The sequence below is a fragment of the Phodopus roborovskii genome, unplaced genomic scaffold (genome assembly GCF_943737965.1).
Source record: "Phodopus roborovskii unplaced genomic scaffold, PHOROB, whole genome shotgun sequence".
Taxonomy (NCBI): domain Eukaryota; kingdom Metazoa; phylum Chordata; class Mammalia; order Rodentia; family Cricetidae; genus Phodopus; species Phodopus roborovskii.
The window spans coordinates 35,395,277-35,417,387 of NW_026126418.1; the positions used below are offsets into that span (position 1 = coordinate 35,395,277).

Below are 22,111 nucleotides of genomic sequence, written 5' to 3' on the forward strand. Positions count from 1 at the left end.
GCAGGGGGCAGTGAGTTGAGAGGGAGTTAGGAGAAAGAGAAGGGGAGGAAGATTGAGTTGGAGGACAAATAGATAAGAGCAAAAAGAAAAAGAAAGAAAAGAAAAAAGAGATACCATAATAACCATAATAGAGGGAGCATTATAGAAAACTGACTCTAGAGAAATATCCAGAGACCTACAAGGATGACCCCAACTAACAATCTGAGCAATAGTGGAAGACTACCTTATATGCCCTTCCCTTCCCTGATATTTAGATTGATAACTTATATGCCATCCTAGAGCCTTCATCTAGTAGCTGGTGGAAACAGAAGCAGACATCCACAGCAAAACACTGAGTCGAACACCTGAAATCCAGTTGCAGAGAGGGAGGAGTGATAAGAAAAAAGATTAATACTAGGCTACAGAAACCCACAGTGACAGCTGACCTGAACAAGAGGGAGCTAATGGGCCCCCAGACTGATAGCTGGGAAACCAGCATTGAACCGACTCAGATCCCCTGAACATGGGTTTCAGTTAGAAGGCCTGGACAGTCTAAGGGACCTCTGACAGTGGAACCAGGATGTATCCCTGATGCACAAAAGGACTTTGGGAGCACATTCCCCATGGAAGGATATTCCCTTAACCTAGAGGCAGGAGGGAGGGCCTAGACCCTACTCCAAATGACTTGACAGATTTTGATGATCCCTGCTGGAAGGCATCACCCTCCCTGTGGAGTTATGGTGGAGATAGGAATGGGAGGGGGGGTCGGGAGGCATGGGAGGGAGGGAGAGGGAACTGAGATCGATATGTAAAAGAAGAAAAAATAATAATTATATAAATAAATAAAAAGATTTATAAAGTATTGTTCTGCTTAATGGATGAAGTGTCAAATCGCCCTCTATCCACACCTCTCTATCCATAGATTAGTGTACTTCTCAGGCTTCATCAGGGGAGATTCTTCATGCAGTGGATAGTGACTAATGCAGAAACTCACAACTGGTCAAAGAGAACACGTGACTGTGGAGCAGCCACCAATGGGACATCCGTAGTAAACTGCCCCTTCCCCAAGCTCAGGGACCATGGAGGAAGAAGAGGCGAATAGACTGGAAGAGCCAGAAGTTGAAGAGGGTTGGAGCACACGGATATTTTCTGGACATGACAGGAATACTGTACTCATGAACTCGAAACAGGTGTGTTTACCTACACATGATCAACCCAATCATTGTAGCATGGAAGAATATGGGGTGTGGTTCATGGTCCCAACCCACAGCCAAGGATGCATGCACAGTTTATTCCTTTCAAGAGAGGAAAAGTCATTTTTCTTTAAGGCTGTGGTCTCTGGTAGGTTGACCAGACTCCAGTGGATGGCTTCACACTTAGCAGTATAGGGGTAGCACAAATTGGCCTCACTCAATGGGTGTCCTAGTCTGTTTTCTCTTGTTGTGATAAACCATTAACCTGAAACAACTTGGGGTGAGGGGAGGATTTACTTGGCTTACAGGCTACAGCTCATCATTGATGGAAGCCAAAGCAGAAGGTAAAGGCAGGCAGGAGTAGATCTGAAAAGGGTGAGGGGGAGGACTGAATATAGGCTCAAACTTGGCCTGAAGTTGATGTGACTGGGGAGGATTAGGTGTGGCCTTGTTAGAGGTATATTACTGGGGGTAGGCTTTGAAGTATTCAAAGCCTATGCCATTCTCAGTTAGTATATTTTCTCTCCTCTGCCTCATGCCTGTGTGATCAGAGATTAGATAGAAGTTCCCAGCTCCTGCTGCAGCGCCAGGTCTATCCACCTGCTGCCAATTCCCATTGTGATGGTCACAGACTCTTGCCCTCTACAACCATGAGCCTTAAATTCAATGCTTTCTTTTATAAGTTGCCTTGGTCATAGTGTCTCTTCAAAGCAAGAGAAAATAACTAAGAAGTATGATATTATATTATATGAAATTCTCAAAGAATAAAAGTGTTTTGAAATGTTTACTAAACTTATACTTCATTTTGAATGGTCTCAGAATGACAGTCTAGAACTAGATTGTAATGTAAGACTGATGACACTTGTCCAAGGTGATGACTGATAAGCTCCATGAAGTCCTTTGTGCATCCACTGCCCTTGAATTTGCTGGCATCTACCTGCCGAATTCTAATGCTGTTTGGTACACACAGATTGAGCTATAACTGTGCCTCCTGATTGGCCAGGATGGGAAAGGCATGAGGATGCCAAAGCTAAGAGAATAAGATACACGGCGTCTTCTTTTCTAAGTCTTTAGATAAGAAAATATTGACAACTCCATTACTCTTTCACCCACCCAAACTTTCTAATGGCAGAGCTAGGAATATTTGTAAAGGAAAAGTATCTCAAAGACCATGCGTTTTTAATGTGGATTGCTAAACTTAGAGATGTCAGCATTTGTTACTGGCAGTGGTGGGTAAAACACTGTCCAGTGAAAGCAGGATGCATGGTCTTGGAAGACAGCTTGGGCTGTTTAGGAAACAGAGCCCAGGAAGGACCTGGAAAGTCAATTTTAGATTGGGAGTTAGAGTGTGATGGAGCCATCAATGTGCTACAGCACATAAGAGTTAGGAGGGGGCTATTTTCTTCTTTTGGAGGTGGGTTCTTTCTCAGGCACACATGTCACCTGCTCTTCCTACATGGTTCCCAGGTGATCCCAGAGAAGGGGTCAGTCCTCATCTGGGTCAGCACTGGAAATGAGATGATGAGCAGTGGGAGCCAAGGTAACCCCTAGTTGTGTCACCTAACCCAGCAGGGCCCAGGCTGCCACATTCATTCATCTCCTGACCCTGTCCTGGCAACCTCTCAGAGGAAGCAACACAGTCTTTGAACTGAAGACAGAGTACTTCAGGAATCAGAAGGCAAAGTGTTGGTGGAAAAGGAAAGACCCTAAGAAGCTAAAAATTCATAACAGAACAGAATTAATTGGTTTCTTGCTAACCTTTATAACCCCAATCTTTGAGTTTTCTCCCTACTTTAGGGAGATCACTTCTGTGCTGCCTAAAGAAATGAGATGTGGTTCCTTTTAAATCATTACTGCAATCCCCATCAAAGGACAGCAAAGACAGTAATTAGTACTCTTCACAAACCAGCCTCAGATTTGACATAACTGCATTTGTCCTTTGCAGAGCCCAAAATGAAACATTTATTCTTAGAATTTTCTCCTGAGTTGTCGCTGGAGTTGCTTCTGGATCTTTCTACCATTCAAGTTCTTTTCATAGAAGCAGGATGAGAACTTTGACAAAGTAGCCTCACCTGACCTTCATCGTGGGGTGGAGGTCATCAGATGACACATTAAAGATAAGAGAACAGTCGGGAATGGCTCTTTAGTTCCTTGACAACATTAGATTCGGGTATGCATCCAAAAATGCTGTGTACAGTTTACAAGGAGACCAAGACTATTAATGAAGACAAAGTCTTCAGGGCAGCTGGAGTCATCCAGTTATCCAGAATATGGCCATGAATTATGGATAAAGCACACAGTTTTGTTGCCATTAGGTTCCCAAGACATAGTGCAGGGAGAATTAACCCACACCAAATCTCAGAGGATGGGATCAAGGAGAAGGGGTCTGGTCTCTATTGTGGTAACCTCTGGAAAATGCTGTAGAGCCCAATGTCAACCTGCTACAAACTCCCAGCCTCACCTTTATGTAGTTTGGGATAGAGGACAACATAAATTTTCTTTTGCTTTTCACAGAAAAGCACTGTGGGGTTGGACTTGTAATATCCAATTCAGGATCTACTAGACACACATTTAAATTAACTAAGAATAAATAACATTTTATAGCACCTGTGCTAACTGTTCTTCTTATGTCCACTTAATACACAAACTAGAATTATCTAAAAGGAGAGAACCGCAATTGAGAAAATACCTCCATAAGATCTGGCCGTAATGGCCCAGCCCATTGTGGATGATGCCATCCCTCGGATAGCAGTCTGGGTTCTATAACAAAGCAAACTTAACAAGCCATGAAGAACAAGTCTGTACGGGCGCAGCACCCCTCCATGGCTTCTGCATCAGCTCCTGCTTCCAGGTGCCCGCCCTGTTTGAGTTCCTGTCCTGACTTCCTTTCATGATACACAGCAGTTGTAAGCCAAACAAACCCTTTCCTCCCCAACTTGCTTTTGGCCATGGCGTTTCATTGTAGCAATAGAAACTCTAAGACAATACCCTTCCTCATTTGTATTAGCCAGAAACTATAATATTATACAGAAGCAGATGTCTTTATCATTCTAAAAAGTTCAATTAAAAACTGCTAGGAAAGTAGTTTGAATATATTTAATGAATCAAAAGTTAAAATTTGTTTAACTAAGAGTTTTTTGTGTGTGTCTATTTGGTCTCAAACTTTATATTAAAAAGTTGGACTTGTAAAATTTAGGGTATATAGGAACATACCACAGAGATGGCACCAACTTAACCTTCTAAGGGAAAAGCCCAATCAATAGGCTACCAAAAGAGACTCAACATTCTTCTTGGTAGCTAGTTTTAGCAATAATACATTCCCTTGCATTTCTTCTAAATGCAAGTTTGATTGGGACAGCCTCTCAAGCCGCTTGTCTAGATTTTATCATCCTGACAGCTCATGATATTGACATTTTTCTGTTGAATATGCAGATGTGTACACACTGTGAATGGATGGATACAGCGAGTCAAATGAGCTCAATTTTGCTTATTTCTTGTGAATAAATTGAAAGCCAAAGTCTTCTCCATCATGATTAAAATCAGGCATTTCCTCCAAGGCTGTACAGAGCTGTTCCTCTTGCTGCCTAAGCAATTTCAATCACAAAAGCAAATTGCCTCCATATGGATTCCTCCAGGAGATTTCAACTAGATGGAAAGAAAAATTTCCTCACAAGGGACTCAAAGGCTTCATGGGAAACAGGGGTAGAGTTGCTGGAGATTAATTACTGAAAATAAGCCATGCCTCATCCCATATACCCTGAGGATCACATGTCATCTGACAGACAGCCATGTAGGGTAGCTGAAGAAAGTTCCTCTATGGGAGCCTACAGGGAATGACTGGTAGAGTGGGCACAGCAGAGGAAACCCCTGGTACTTGATGTCCTAGTCCCCTCAGGCCCAGGTGAAAGATGGCTCACAGTGTACTTGGATGGAGGATTCAAGATGAACATTATTGACTCTACAGGAAACTTTAAAAAAAAAAGTTCAGAGGGAAGCAGACCTCTTACTTTTGCAGAAGATGTGGTGGGACTGACAAAAACACAATGTTTGAGGACTACGTTAGACTTGTACAGAGACAGTGGCAAGGAATGCTGAAGAAATCCTCAAGAACAATTCTTTCCTACTTCTTTCCCACCAGTTCCCCAATCAACAAAGGATGGATGTATTCTCAAGTAAAAGCTTCTTCTGCCCTGGCTACCCCCCACCCCTCACTTAAGGAATCAATTGCCTTTTTAAAAAAGAATGATAATTAATGTGTCTTGTAAAACCGACAGTATCTTTTCTATAAATACACTTGGAAAGCAGCCAATTATTAGGTGTTGGTGATGTAATTTTCCATGACTGCTATCAACTGGTATGTTTTCATATATATTTATGACCTATTTAGTGTATGATTACCTAAAGTAATTCATGTATAATACTCTTAAGAAGAGTTACAGACTGTGTTGTTGGAGACCATAGGCCATAAAAATCTAGCAAAGACAAATGCACAATCTTTGAACTTGATCAGAAAGACATCATTATCAACTAAAAGTCCAGAATTCAATAAGGAAGAAAAAAGGCTTTCTGAGAAGTTTTTGATGTAATATTAATAACCCATAATTAATTTTGTAAAGCACAGAGATTAGTCCAATGAACTGATGCACAAGTATTTAATAGCTTTTCTGAGGTAGAAGAATTTGATTTTCCTGATTTTGAAAGACTTGATTCTTAAAAGTAAAACATGGGGATGCCACAGTGAAGAAACGAGGCCTTTCAGTGTCGTGCCTGCTGTGCCCAGACTCTAAACCACCATAACCACCAAGAGACATGATCCAATGCAAAAGCAAAGAGTCTTTTATTATTATTATTATTATTATTAACGAGTTAACTGGAATGAACTCGGGTCCTCCATCCAACTGACACAGTGGGTGGTATAGGAGGGACCCTGAGCAGCAGTGGGGCAGAGCATATATTGGGGTAGAGCAAGGAAAGTATCTGATAGGGGAGTCCACTAGTTGCATAGCAACAGTCTCAGGATTGGTGCACCTCTGGGTTTGGGCAACCTATCCTGAGTTGATTGGTCAACTGCAGCTGCAGAAGGGTTGCTATTCCTAGAGGTCATCCCAGGGTGGTTGATATGTTCTGCATTCCACTATTATCAGTTAAGCACATCCAGAGCCTGCCAGCTAACTTCTGATTGGTTCATTGCCACATGGAGGGTATCTGGCTTCCTAGTGATTAGGGCAAGGTGGGGCAAGGTGGGGCAAGGTTGGGGGCTCAGCACATGTTGCTAGGTCATGGGCCTGTATCTTGCTGGGTCTTTTCTGCAGCCTGTCATGGCTGTGAAAGCAGGGGGCTGTGTGAGGGTCTGGGCCCTTCATTCTGGTAAACAGTAATCCAATGGGTTGACTTCAGCAGGGTTTGTTAAAACATTGACAGAACTCCTATAGAACAGAGATCAGCAGTTAAGAGTTCCAGGTCCAGACTGGAGCTTGTTCTGCTCTTTTGCCCTGGATATATGTGCCACATACACAGCCATTGCTGGCCTGGAAAAGACTCTGCAATCTGCATCTAAGTCAAATAGATGTGGCATTTCAATGCCATTTCTGAAAAGAAAAATAGGAGTATCACATGGCGATCATAGACCATAAACACATGCATTTGCTCTTAACAAGTCATTGGCACAGAGATATGTATCAGAAGTCTCAGGTTCTAATTCTAGTTTTAACATAGCATTACGGGCATGTTACTTGATATGAATGAACCCCATTTCCTTATCGGATACAGGAAGAGATAGGGTTCGGCTGTAGATGCCTCTAACAGGCCCATGGGAGCCAGAAGCAACCAGGCCTTAAGATCATGGAGGCATCAGACACTGGAGGATCTGTTGAGTGCTATAGAGTGTGATAAAAAAGGAGAAGCCATCACACTCACTGGGACAGTCAGCATTCACTCCCTGTCCATTGTCTCTACATGGGTTATGCTAACTCTTATGTTGCCATATTGTCAGGTTTGTCAAGAAAATATGGATGTTATTATACCTGGTCAAATACTGTTACTTCAAATGCCACTGAGAAAGCTGACTAAACCTATGTCTGTGGGTGGGGCAGGACCTGTGGCCACCATGTTGTGACCTCGGCAGAGAGGCTTTCAGTACCCCTCCTCTGTGGTTCTATTGAGGAATGCAGGCAGTAGGTGATCCTGGGACCACAAAGCACAGCTCTATATAGTCTTTTTCTCACTGGCTCTCATTAACATATGGACACAGTAAGGAATTAGAGCCACCACAGTCAGCGGGATGGAGGCACTCTTACAGAAAGACAACAGGTAAAATAGAGGTTCCCTGTGAGTCGGGATCTTGAGGAAGTGATAAAGTTGCAATGTAGCCAGTGAGGTCACAGCACAGAGCAACCGGAAGCTCAGCTTGCAACCATTTTCTCCTTGGCAGCTCTTAAGGAACATTTCCGAATTGATGCCAAAACCCAAGCCAAAGAGGACCCCAAGGTTTCTCACAAGTCCAGCGAAAGGCGTGCTGTCAATGTGGATCCAGTCTGGGTTGGCACACCACTTTTTAGCTATGGGCACAGACCACAGCAGGTCAATGTCGAGCAGTCTGAGAAGCAGGTAAAAGCCAAGTGCAAATAGGAAGAGGAAGATATTGGTCTTCAGGTACATATTCAAGCTGGCCATGTGGATTCCTGGAGTGTATTCAAAGGCCTCTGCTACTAGCATCCCTAGGGATTACAAAGAGATGCTGACATGAGTGTGTGACCCTGAGCCCTTCAGGAATCCCTCACCTCTGCACTGTGGAGGGCCTTAGACAGCCAGGTTCTAACAATTTCCTAAAGTGTTTTCAGACACTAATTGAAATCAGGACAGTCCCATCATCTTTCAACTACCTACATGGGCCAAGAAGGATCAGTTAAAAGTCAATAGCATTGAACGGCAACCCATTTTGCAGGCAGAACACTGAGCAATACAAAGCTGTCCCTAAGTGGAGTTAAGCCATGCTATAAGAACTTAGATAACTCAGACAGAGTGGGTTGCAGGATCTTTATGAAGTCCCCAATAGCACAGTATATGACATGATGGTTTGGGAGACGGACTTCACTCCAATTACACCTCAGAAAGGCCCATCTTACCATGCAGTTACCCATTTACTTCAGTGAGAGAAACTATGTCAGCATGAACACAGAGGTGCAGGAGTATGGTGATATTTTGTTTGTTCTTTAACAAATAAAGCTTGACTGAAATTCAGAGTGCGGAGCTAGCCACTAGTTAGCCATAGAAGCCAGGCAGAGTTGGCACACACCTTTAATCCCAGCACTCAGGAGGCAGAGGCAAACAGATCTCTGTGAGTTCAAGGCCACCCTGGGGTACAGGAGAGTAATACAGTCTAAAAGAGAAATGGAGTCTGGTAGTGGTGTCTCATACCTTTAATCCCAGTACTTGGGAGCCACATACCTTTAATTCCAGCACTAGGTAGGTGGAAACAGAAGTGATATGGCTGGGCAGAGAGAGGAATATACGGCGGGAGGAGATAGAGTTAATTGCATTCAGTCTGAGGATTCATAGAGACAGGATGGCCCTTAGGTCTAAGCATTGGTGGAGGTAAGAACTCTAGTGGCCAGCTGCTCTGCTTCTCTGATCTTTCAGCTTTCGCCCTTGATAGCTGACTCCAGGTTTTTATTATTAAGACAAATTAGAATTCACACTTCACAGGAGAGAGGTAGTAAATCACCTAAGCCCCTGTGGTAGCATTTGTGTTAGTGGCTTGATAGAACTACCTCCGACATCAGAAAACCAATGGCTAGGTAGCATGTGACACCACAATGTGGCAAACAAAGCAGAGGTGAACTAACACAACTAGACATAAGAGAATATATTTACCACCAATGACTCCAAGAATGACCTGATGAGGGAAATGTGTTGCTATGAATACTCTGGAGATGCAGACACTGACTTGAATTAACCAGAAAATACTCCAAAGGAAGGACCAGGTCAGTCTGTGATGGAAGAACAGACACATTTGTGAATAGCAGAGAAATCACAGCACCTATAAACTTAGGTGGGTGACACCTGATAGTTTTTATGGAAATCTTCCAGGCACCACATAACCCAGTTGAGAGTCTCTTTTTCCACACGTCCTCATATGGATTCAAAGGCATAAGCACAGAACTTCACATTCCTTAATGCTATCTCCTAAGACTTTAATAAATTTTGAAAAGCAAGGCATTCAAGTCAAGATTCCAGCATGGGGGACAGGTATGTGGGCATGAAATCTTACTTCAACAGAGGAGCTACTGGTATTTGACAGTCACAGGGAGGGGAGAGTTAGTTTTGTTGTTGTTCTTTAAGTGTGTGATACCTGGTAGGTCCACCTTGTTCCAGTCAGGCTCCACACCCAAGAATAGTTGAATAACACAATTTTCTTTTGATGAGTTTAAGAGAGAAAGACACACAGAAACAGAGACCCAAAATTGGATTGGTAAGGAGGAAGGTTTGGATCTGGGAGAAGTTGAATGAGAGGAGATTAATATGAAGATACATTGTATGAAATTATCGAAGAATTATAAATATTGTTCTTAAAGATGAAGGCATTTTGATGACCTTAAAATAGGAAAAAAGAAACAAGGAAGGTTCTGGTGTGTGTGTGTGTGTGTGTGTGTGTGTGTGTGTGTGTGTGTGTGTGTGTGTTTGTGTGTGTGTGTGCATGTGTGAATGAACCATAAAGATTTATGTTACTTTCATGTGTGCTTCCTCTCTGCCCTCCACTCTCAGCTTTCCTTTGTTTGAGGAAAACACTGGAAAGGTGAAAAGCTCATGGATGTCCCACTGAGCCCATGACCTCATTATGTAATCTTGTAGACTCATTGTATGAGGTACAGAAAAAGAAGGAACAAGAAAACATACTGTATACGTTCAATTCGAAGAAGAAATGTACAAAACAAAAATGTAGAATACTAAAATCCATTTCTAAAAAAAAGCTGTATTTAGTGCTAGGGATTCTCAGATGGTTTATTGTTGACAATCAGAACAAAATTTAGTTATAGCAAAACCAAAGATTAAAAAGAAGAAATGAGTCTGTCAAAGGAGATGTATCAGTGTTCATCCAAAGGGAAGAAGAATTAACAAGGGGCTGAAAATGTCGATTTAAAGTGTAGGAACCTACCACATTTTCTTTTAAAGATTGAATTGATTTTTATTTTATGTGTATGAGTGTTTTGCTTGCATGTATGTATCAAACGCCATCTGCATGTGACCCAGATACCCTTGGAGGCCAGAAAAGGGTATCAGATCCCCTGGGACTGCTGTCATAGATGGTTGTGAGCCCCCATATGGATTCTGGGAACTGAATCTGGGTCCCTTGCAAGATCAGTAAGTGTTTTTAACCACCAAGCCATCTCTTCATCTCCCACTCTCTAAAGTGTTATAGATGAAGAAAATATTGCCATTATAAACATCAAAAGGAATAGGAGCACTTTTTTTTTTAGAACGAACATATTTTTAGGATTGTTAATTCAAGGAAAGAATGACCTGCATAGACTTATTTCTTACATTTTTCATCCCCACTCTTAAGAAGTGGATAGTATTTTCAATTCTTTATTTTAGAAGAAATTTATATATTGGTAATGGTTGTATACCAGATTTTTTAAAAGATTGACATGTTTTCTTTCTATAACTAAATTTTGGTATGCTTGTCAACAACATAGCATGTGAGGATTTCTGGCTTGCAATTCTTTTAATGGTTTGATTTTAATATTTGATAAGATTTCTGCTTCTAACCAAAACTGCACAATTTATGACTAAAGTGGTGTTTGGGATTGCTCTAGTTACAAAGAATTTCAAAAGAAGCACAGAAGAAAAAAGCCAGTTTCTACAATGGTGCACTATCTTAAAGTTCTGTATGGGGCTACACATTAAGAAATCTGTTGGCAGTAAATCTAACATGCAAATTTAATTTTGCCTCGAGAATGTTTTAATTAAAATGACTGCATGGGTTTTTAACAGCTAGAATATATTTTAGCGATCTTAAAAGTATTGGGTGTTCAAAGTAGGGAACATAATTTCACTAGATAAATCAATGCATTCAAGAGCAACGATGATTCTTAAAATTTTAAGTTAATCTTAAGGCAAGAGAACCTTCAAGCAAAAATGTTTCCTTATGCAATTTTAGATGACTTGTTTATGAGGTATCAAAATAATAATTGAATTTCAGAATCCCAAAGGCGTATTTAGCAAGTCATTAATCAGATAAACATTTCCAACTCGATTATAAAAGTGGAAATAACTGTGAGTTAATTAGGACATTATCTTAAAGCAGAATATTCATTTCCCACTCATTCTGCTACATGGGCTGTGAAAGAATAGAATAAGTACATTTCATTGAACAACTAAGAATGTATTAAAGTGAATAGTTAGAAACAACTTCACATATTCAACTCTGTCTTGTTAATGTGGAGCGAACTGACCTGTGCAGAGTGACAGAGGACTTATCCAGCCAGCTGACAGTGTAGCTTAGGGCAGCTGTTACCATGACATACCAGACACATGATGAGCCCATTGCATGACCAGATGGACTTCCTGTAACAAGCATTGTTCAAAAAGGGCTGAATTAAGTATCAGACAATAGGATGTTATATTTGTCGTGAAAATTACAATAATGGGTTAATATGTACGGTACAGAAGTAGATAAAAGTTGAGTCAATTTGAGACTCAAATTCACCATTTAAAAAACACTTTAAAAAAAAAGGAAAGAACATAGAGAAAATTGCTAGAAATATCTGATTTTTCCTCTTTGTCCCTAAATAGCCCACTCTTGATCATTTATAATATGGATAATGATGGTTAGAATTAAAATTGCCATGTCAAATATAGGGAATGTAACTTCTCTGACAATTCCACGACATAATAGGGCCATGAGAAGTTGTGAATATCATGAACTTACAATATATATAATCAACCATATCTTTATGAAATTCTACCTTAACTTTCTTTAATGAAAATGCTTTGTGTATTAACTTCTCTCCTCCAGATTTTCAAGCTGATTGGATTCTGCAAATCAATATATTCAAGTATAATTAAGAGCATGGACAGTTGCACCCAAATCTAACAGAATCTTACTCATTCTTCATATGTTGTTTTCAAATGACAAGAAAATTAAAGTACTTCTGCTTGATCTTGAATTGATTTATTTTCCTTAAGCTAACAGTCTTCTGCCTGTGTTTACTATTGACTCACAAACAACTGCTGTGTGCATACAGAAACCAGAGTTTTGTGGCCACTGCTGTGAGAATCTCTGCTAAACAATGGAGAATCCAATCTACAATGACACTAAAAGTGGTGTGAATCTCAACAGAAAACACCTGCCATCAGGCCTTTCCTTATTACTAGAACTGATAGCTTTCCTATACTGTTTTACTTTTAACCACTTTACTCAGACATAACTTTTCACCCAGCAGAAAGCCACTCAGGCTAAATATCAAACTATCTTAAAAAAACAAAACAAAACACTAGTCACTTTTTTTTTTTTTTTTTTTTTTTTGGTAAACATGGATGCACCCGTTTTTCACTGTAGGAATTCTCTCTCACAGGATGGAATAGACACTAGGAAGATCCAGGATGAAGGAAAAGAGCACTTCAGTCACCCCCAAAGCTGTTCACTGATCCCTCTACCTACTCATCACATATAGGTTACACAAGTGTGAAATACATTTAACCCTTGGCTAATGGGGCATACAGTTGGAGCAGCAGATAGCTAAAGAATTAATTATAGTGTATGCTTTCATGAGAGCAAAGGAAGATATTCAGAAAATTTATCAGGAGCTCATGCATTTAGGGTTTATTTCAAAGGACTGCCTAATGGCCAGTATTTTATGCTATTCAACAAACTATGATGTGGCACAATACAACACTTTCACATAACTTAAGGCAACATGTAATGAATGTTCCATTATATATACTTTTTACTCTCTTTAAATTCAACTTCATAATGTGTCATAATTAATACAGATCTTGAAAGTTAAAAACTGCCTAAGAAGCCTGCTACACAACCAAGAGCAAAAAAGAAAAAAGAAAAAAAGAAAGAAAAGGAAAAGAAAATGTTAGAGACACTATACTAGCAACAGGAACACAAGGAAGTCCTCACCTTTCCTACAAAACATGTCTTTCCCTCATGAGATTCTCAGAAAACCTGTAGCCAGGAAGCTGTTGGACAACAGACAAATCAACATTTCTACTCTCTCTCTCTCTCTCTCTCTCTCTCTCTCTTTCTCTGTGGGGAGGGGAGGTTGGTTCTTTGAGACAGGGTTGTGTAACAGAACAAAGCCCTGGCTGTCCAGGAACTCACTTTATAGACCGGCTGGCCTTTAACTCACAGATATCCACTTGCCTCTGTCTCCTGAGTGCTGGGATTGAAGGTGTACACTACCATGTCCATCCATTTGTAGACTCTTAAATGTAGTTCTTTGGGACTTTGTTCTAGCTTACTGTTTTTTCATACCAAACCATCATACCAAACCATTCCTTCAAAAAGTAAATACCTAGGTATAAAATGATTTGGGAGGTATTCTCCCCACACAGTCATTCACAAATAATATAGAATTTGATTATTCATAAAATGCTTGCCTTCCTCATTAGCAATTTTTACAATTAATGTTAAGCATCTCCACTCATGACATCTTCTTTGAGATCCTAGATACCATATGATTACAGGACGCTAATCACCATAAAGACTTAGAGTAGCTTCAGTAAAATGAGGCTTCTTTAGTTGCTTACCTGGGCCTGTTTCACATGTCGTAGGAAACTGTTCAAGACACGGACTTGAGTGATTTGGGTAAATCTGAGTTTCTTGGATCCACCAGTAAGGACGATGCCCAAATAATATCCTGTAATTATAAGCATATGAGTTTCACATCTACTTAAATACAACAGTTAACTAAGTGAAGACTGGTGATTCTTGAAAAAAAATTACTCAAGAAATGAGTCAAGGGGAAAAGCTCATAATTAAGACACCCGGAAATAACTTGGGTTTTGGTCTCTCATCATTACAGAAGATGGTAGTAGCTGGGGTTTGGACACCCTCTCCTCCCATAAACAGGGAAGTCCTGTGGTTGCTTTGGATACTTAGAGTGGGACTATCAAAGCAGTCCTTAGGATCATCAATGACACTACTATACTGCTAACTTCTTGGTTATCATGTGTTAGTGGGTTTTAGAATCACTTGTCATTCAGTCAAAGTAAATATTTCTATGCTTTTTTCTAAGTTCTACTTAGGAATCTGGTGTCTCAAAGTAACCAGTTTGTTTGGAATACACTCCAAGTCAAACCGTATTCACCTGTAGCTTGCTTGTTAAGCTAAAATTACCCATTTAAGAATAAGTTTTTAGGAAAAAAAAATCAGCAGTCTTACCATTTGAATATAAGGTTGAACCAGTCGCCTATGACTGCTACCCATATCATCTTGGTTCCAACAGTCTGATTCAGTTGAAACCAAAGGGGAAAGTACACAGAAAAGATATTCCGGGGGTCTCCAACATTGGACATAAAATTTAGAAAATCGTAGTAGGTCCTGTAGTCTTTCTGTAGGTGTTGAATGATGAGTACTCCACTCCTATGAAGGAAATCCATCTTGAAAAGATGCAGTTCTAATCCTGAAGCAACTGGAGCTGCAGAGCACTAAGTTTGGGTGCCTTTATATGGTACCCTTGTGATGTGTTGAGCCATCACTGTGCCATGTGATGCTGGCCATCTGTGGAGGAAGCATGATGCCCCCCCCCAAGCTCACCTGTTTATGACTTTAGTTGTTGGAAAAGAGGTGCAGTGTGTGCTGATCTGAGGCAATTTGGGAGCACTTTGGAGAGAAGCACGTGGGTTTCTTCTGCTCCTTCTTTTGTATGAACAATTGGATCATGTTTGCTTGAAATTTCTCACACAGTTCATTTCCTTCAAGGGCAGACATTAGCAATCTCTATGCTTGTCTAGCAGTCTACATAAATAATTATTCCTTGTCAAATAAGCCTCAAAGCCACACATTTTAATTTCAGCTGGACTGTGGCTTTCCAACTGTTCTACAGCATCTTTCAGGAAAATGAGAGAGTGAAATTTTCATTTGAAAATTTTTATGATTTGACTGATTAATTTCTGATCATAGGTTTTTAAAGTAACAAATGATTGGGTATATCTTCACTAATAAAGAATGACAGGATATATATGGAACAAAGAAAAGGAACTCAGCAGGAACATACGTTATTTAAGTGTTTGATTGTGAGGCAAAATAAATAAATAAATAAATAAAATAGAGGCAAAAGGCAAACAATCAAAAACCCCACGAACTTCTTTGGACTTATTTGGGTAATAGAAATGTGTTCAGACTAAATTATTATTATCATTATTACTATTACAATGTGTGTATGTCTGTCTGTCTATGGGTGCTTGCACATAGTGCAGCATATTTATAGAGGTCAGAGGACAAAGTTCAGGAATCAGTTCTGTTTGCACCTAGGGTTTCAGGGCATGAACCCAGGTCACCAGCCTTGCGGAGTAAGCACTCTTACTGCTGGGCCATCTCCCTGGCTCTATATTGTTTTTAACTAACTAGAGAATACAGTTGTGAGGTTTGGGAAACTGCACTGTGACAAAGATAGAAATTGTTGAAAATTGCTCGTTAGAAGTAAATGGGAAGCACCCAAACAAACAAACAAACAAACAAACAAACACTTACATTGAGAGTATATCATGGAGACCTATATGCCCCTGTGAAACTGAGATTCCACTTCTGTCTAGCAGGGTTGGTGATGGGTCAATTAAACCCTTCCAGGTGCTGAATGTGTGGCCAGTAATGCACTATTCATCCCTCTATCAGATAGTTGTTTTTGCAGTTTCCTTTACTAGAAACTGCATTCACTGGCTACTGTAAGGATTCAGGCATTGTGCTGGCCTGCCCCTGTCACCTGGCAGAATGCACTCAGGCAGTACCCTGGTCAGCCCAGGGTTCTATGAGTACTAGTCTTTTAGCAGGTGTAAAGGACCCTTTAAAAGTCAAGCCCTGCCCAGTTAAGCTCTCTTTTGTGCTCGCTCTCTCTCTCTTCCCCCCCTCTCTTCCCCCCTCTCTTCCCCCCTCTCCCCCTCCCATTCCCCCTCCCCCTTTCTCTCTCCCTCTCCCTCCCTTTCCCTTTCCCTCTCGTTCTCGCTCTCTCTCTCCTGCTTTCAGTTGGCCACCAGCTACCCCCTTCTTCTTCTCCACCCCCCCTCTGCCTCCTTCTCTCCTCTTCTGTTCTGGGTGCCTCTATGTCTCTTCCCTTCTCCCTCACTCCCCTGTCTAAACTCCTCATTTAAGCTCTACCTGCCTAGCGTGTTTTTCCCTCCGCCTCGATGCCTCTGTCACCCTCACCTGCTATGGAACCTGCTATGCTCTCCCACGTGGTCCCTTACCTTGGGACCCCACTCACTTGGGACCCTCACTCGGGACCATCTCCCCCCACCCCTTCTCCAGGTTTTATTCTTATAACTGTAACAGAAGAACAACAGCTACAGCTGTCACTGTGATGTTCTTCTAATGATATCCCATCAGGTACCTCGCTGACCTCTGTTGCATCCCCTGGAATAAATGATTGACTGACCATTAAAATGTTTGGGGGCATAGTTCTTTTGACAAAGGGGAACTGGGAGGAATATTGGCCTTTTTTTCTTTTTAACAAAAATGGATTTAGTAAATTATTCTTTTATTTCTGATAATGTTTACATTTTTATTTATTTATTTTACATACTAATCTCAGTTCCCACTCCCTCCCTTCTCCCCCACCTTCCCCTCATCTCATCCCTCAATGTGCTCCTCAGAGATGGTAAAGCCTCCTAATAGGGAGTCAACAAATTCTGTGCCATAACCACATTGAGGCAGGACCAGGACCCCCAACCCAGTGCCTAGGCTGAGCAAGGTACCTCTCCATAGGAAATGGGTTCCAAAAAGCCAGTTCATTTATTAGGGATGGCTCCCGGTCCCACTGCCTGCAGTCCCATACACTAGTAGAGTTATTCTTAACTGGCAAGTAGATACCTCAGGCTATCATAGGCAATGGCCTTACCTTATCCCAGATCTACTGAATTCTTGGTGGTAGGATTTGGGCTTTGTTCATATGAAAACACTGTGAGTGATTACAATGTAGAACCTGTGCTTAGAATAACTGTGCTAAAATAAACCAGATAAAGCATTTGACTTGACCAACCAATGTCTACTCCAGACTTTTTTGTTATGCATATTCAGGTTCCCTAATTTCCATAATTTCTCTAATGAGCCATGAGGAAGGACATAACTTCCCTTTATTCTTTTTCTCAGAAGTGTTTGAGCTACATAATTCATGATAGTCATTTTCTTCAGAAGTGTCTCGTCCTTAAATCAGGGTACAAATGATTTCAGATACATTTTGTCTTACAATTAAAAATTAAACTTTGTGCTCATTCAACATTTTGTAGTCTATGGACTGTGATGAAGCTGACTGCACATTTGATCATCTCAAGTAGTTAATTTAGACAGGCTCTGTAGATTATAGGATAATTAACAGAAGCAAAAGCATCTCAGTGCCCCCTTTCCTCTAATATGGTCTGCAGAATCTTCTTATCCCATCATAATTTGCCAAGTCTTTTCATGTCTTTCTCATTGCACTGTCTCAGCGCTGCCATCTCTGAACAAATCCCCATCACTTTCAGGCATCCTTTCTAGGGCATCATCCTTTCTAGGGCATCATGAGAGCATCAGACTGGTGGGGGGGGCAAGATAAACACACACTTATTTTCTCATAATCATGGAAAGTAGAAGTTTATGATGAAGCTAGGTGTTGGTGGCACACGCCTTTGATCCCAGCACTCGGGAGGCAGGGGCTGGCGGATCTCTGTGAGTTCGAGGCCAGCCTGGTCTACAGAGCGAGTTCCAGGACAGGCTCTAAAGAAATACAGAGAAACCCTGTGAAGAAGGAGGAGAGGTAGGGGAGGGGGAGGGGGAGGTGGAGGGGAAAGGGGAGAGGAGGGGGAGGGGAAGGGGGAGGGGAAGGGGGACTTTGCATGTCTTTACATGGTGTCCCCTCTGCACTTGTCCCCATTGCATTCTTGTCTCTCCTTTCCTGTCTTTGTTTCTTCTCTTATTCTTTCGCTGTCCTGTCTCACCTCTTTTCACATAAATTATGAGGTTTAATTATCTAGACTTTTCACTCTAATTGTTTAAGACAGGCGATCCAGTTTGACCTTGAATCTCCAGTTCTAACATTATCTGGATCTTCAAATTGGTCACCATCTTTACACTTCCTAGCCAAATAAACATGGATTGTCCAATATTGCACTTAAAAATTAAACCAAGGCCCATGAGATAGCTCAACAGCTATGAACACTTGCTGCCAATCCTGGGAGCCTGAATTCAAGCTCAGGAACACACCTGACAGGAGAGCAGTGACCCCACTCACCTGGGCATACATACACACCCACCCACACACACACACACACACACACACACACACACACACACACACAAAATTCTCCTACACAAAGCAAAGAGTGCTCAAACGTACACCGCCAGCGACCATTTCCGTCAAAGTCAGTCTATTTTCCTCTTGCTGTAGGCTACTTCTCCATCTGATTTCTCTAGGTTTTCAACAACTAGAATTTTGCTATGCCATAAAAGCATTTTTTTGTGTGGGAAAAAAAGAAAACATTTTCCTTAGTTTGGGGTCCAGTCTTGGGCAAATCTTTTCAGTCACATCTGCAATTTATTTAGAGGTCACTGAACTTCCTGAAATCACATGCAAAATGTTTGTCCTTACATTTCTTCAAAGAGGCCATAGCTTTCATCAGATTGTCAATGGAACCCCTAACTCAAACACTTAAACTGTGCCTGTTCCCAGGATCCCTCCTCCCCTGGGTTTCCTTGGAGATGACTTCAATATTCCATTCTCTCCAGTGCAACTGGCTTGTGCTAATGATTTACTTCCTTTTAATGACTGTGTGGGGGTGTTTTCTTTCACTAATGTAGCCAGTCTCAAAAAAAATCTATGCTGTTGCCTGTTTAAAAGTGAGTTCTAGTAACGGAATACTTTCAGCTCTCTCCAGATGGTCCCATTCTGGTTTATTTAAACTTTCCCTTGGTTTTAAGTAAACCCTGCTTGTTTTAGACTGTAACATGGGGACCCTATATGGGGCAGACTTTCCCCAGTATGTTTTACCATAGAAAATATTTTTTTAAAAAAACAAGCTATGTTCTTGTCATAAAATGAACTATTTGTTTCTGAGTTATAGTGGCTGCTGCAATTCAGCACCATTCAGACATGCTTGACTTTGGCTAGTACTGATCATGTATTAGAAGCAAACAAAAATAGGCCTTAAATGTCTTCATGGCCATTATCCTTTTCTAACAAACCTATCCGCCTTTTCTAAAATAAATCATATTTGAGAACTCTCCAGTGTCGCCTTGCAGAGTAAGTGGATTTATTTCAGACTCTAGAGTTTAGACTCTAGTGACTTTTAGAAAATAATTACCTCCATTCTGGCTGGCATCCCAGGAATACTGACATTCAGTAATGACACTATTATAAATTATCTTGCCACAGCTTTCAGGTACCCCTTCCATTAGTCTCATTATGAACTACTTTCTAGAACTGATCATGACCTATATACCCATAAGCTGAGACTTGGATCACAGAGAAACCAATAGCGTTGCCCAGGGAATAGTGCTTTTCATTTTCTTCTTGGTGTGGCTAAGGTCTAATGTAGTTGAGTTCATGTTAGATGGCTGAGGGAGCACTTCCTCTGCAACACAGTCGTCTCAGGTTTTCGAAAATGTGGTAAAATATATAAAAATAAATATTATTTACAACCTAACTCTTTTTAAGCATAGTAGCATAGATACTATATTAACACCGTTGTACCACCACTACTGCCACTTATATCTGATGGGGGATGTCCTTCTGTACATGTGTTTCTCTTATTGGTTGATGAACAAAACACTGATTGGCAGGAAGTATAGGCAGGGCTACGAGATGAGGAGAGGAGCCATCAGGAGACACCATGTAACTGTTGGGAAGAAAAGATGCTGGAAATTCTCGGTGAGATAAAATCATGTAGACATACATAGATTAGTAGTTATGGGTTAATAATTAAGAGAGAACTAGCCAGTAAGAAGACTAAGCCATCAGCCAAACAGATTAATAATTAATATAAGTCTCTGTGTGTTCATTTGGGGCTAAACAGCTGTGGGACCAGGCAGAACAAAAACTCCGAATACACATATCTCACTGGCTACTGAACAATAAATCCCATTCTCCATCTCCTGGGCACTGGCACCCACTCTTCTACTTTCTCTCTCAAGGAACTGGTTGCTAGTCAGGCATGATAGTTTGCACCTGTTCCCAGCACTAGGGAGACGGAAGCAGGAAAGTTGCTGTGAGTTTGCTGTTTAATTTGCATCCTCCTCACTTAGATGGCTTGTTAAAACCAATACCTCAGAAACTTGTTTCCAGAGTCTTAGATTTAGTAGTAATGGAGCAGGGCCTTCGAGTATATGTCTACTGAACTCTCAGAGAGTGGTGATGTTATTAGGTATGGAACCTTAGTTTTGAGAAGCACTGACTGCAAGATGTAATATCTTTTTCCTCACCACCCTGAAGAAAGACAACACAGGTCATAGACCATATATATTCCAGAGAAGGCAGCATTCATTTCAACTTAATAGATTCACAATAAATACTGCTTGGGTTGAAATGAATGGCATATGAATATAGTGATGGATATGATGACAGTGTTTATGGATGGTGATAGAAAAGTTCTGCTTTCTCCTTTCAAAGGCTTAGAAAGCTATTTCTTGATGAGAAGAAGTGGTGGTGGCGGGCATATTTTTCTCTATCCAGTCTTCCAGATACTAGAAATTTGACAAATGATATCGATTTCTTTCTTATATCTTAGTTTAAAAGAAGCCTGGACAAAAAGTCAGTGGTTATGGCTGGGTATGATGATGTACACACACAGGTGTAATGATGTACAAGCACTCAGGAGGCTAGCAAAGGAAGAACAGAGATCAAGGCCAGAAGCCTAGTCCACTCAGGAGGCTGAGGCAGGAGGATTACAAGTTCAAGATCAGTCTAAGCAACATAGTAAGACTGTCTTTAAATAAAAAAGAGGACTGGAGATATGATGTAGACTGCTTGTCTGGAATGTGCCAGGCTACCTGTCCAAAACTGAATATGGAAAAAAAGAGAGGGAATAAGAGGTTGTAGGGAGGGAGGAAGGGAGGGTTATCAAAGCTAGCCTAGCCTACACAGCAAGATCAAATACAGAAACAACTCAACCTCCATGACTCCCACAAAGAAAGCAATCTCCATCCTAGAGTAGGCCACTCTGAAACCTTATGTTGCTAAAGGCAATCTCTTTCTCAGTCTGCAGTCCTTGGCACCTAGACTCTCATCACCCACTGGCCAAAGGAAGAACAGTGGAAAGGTGAGCAGGAAAAGGCCTTCAGATAGCACCCTGCCTTGAATCTTAGTGTCAGTGGAAAAACTAGAGCAAGTATTAGCATTCAGCCAGTTGAAGACCTAAGGCACCCAAGACACGAAAGGTAAGATGAATGCTACCACATACCCCAAAGCAGAGGTTAGTGCATCCACATTTAAAATCAAAGGCTTTTCACAGCAAACTATAGGTCCAATTTTAAAAATCATTAAAATGATTTAATTTAATTTAAGAAAATGTGTTTGTGAGGTTAGAGGAATAGACCAGCAGTTAAGAGCACTGGCGCATTTCCAGAGGACCTGTATTCCATTCCCAGCCTCTATACTCGGTGACTCACTGTCTGCAACTACAGTTCCAGAGATCTGATGTCCTATTCTGACCTCCAAGGGCACTATGTACTCACATGGCACACAAACATATATGCATGCAAAACACCTATACACAATAAATAAATGAATAAAAGTCGTGTTTGT

General features: G+C 41.0%; 1 protein-coding gene across 1 annotated transcript; it reads right to left on the minus strand.

Annotated features, from left to right (window-relative positions):
• Positions 1-7,376: 7,376 nt before the first annotated feature.
• On the minus strand, positions 7,377-14,783 carry G6pc2 (glucose-6-phosphatase catalytic subunit 2). Its single transcript, XM_051183843.1, has 5 exons — positions 14,566-14,783; positions 13,932-14,041; positions 11,627-11,738; positions 9,045-9,160; positions 7,377-7,888 (listed from the first exon to the last, which is right to left on the minus strand). Exons 1-5 carry the CDS (start codon positions 14,781-14,783, stop codon positions 7,377-7,379), a joined length of 1,068 nt encoding a protein of 355 aa, XP_051039800.1.
• Between the last annotated feature and the right edge of the window lie 7,328 nt (positions 14,784-22,111).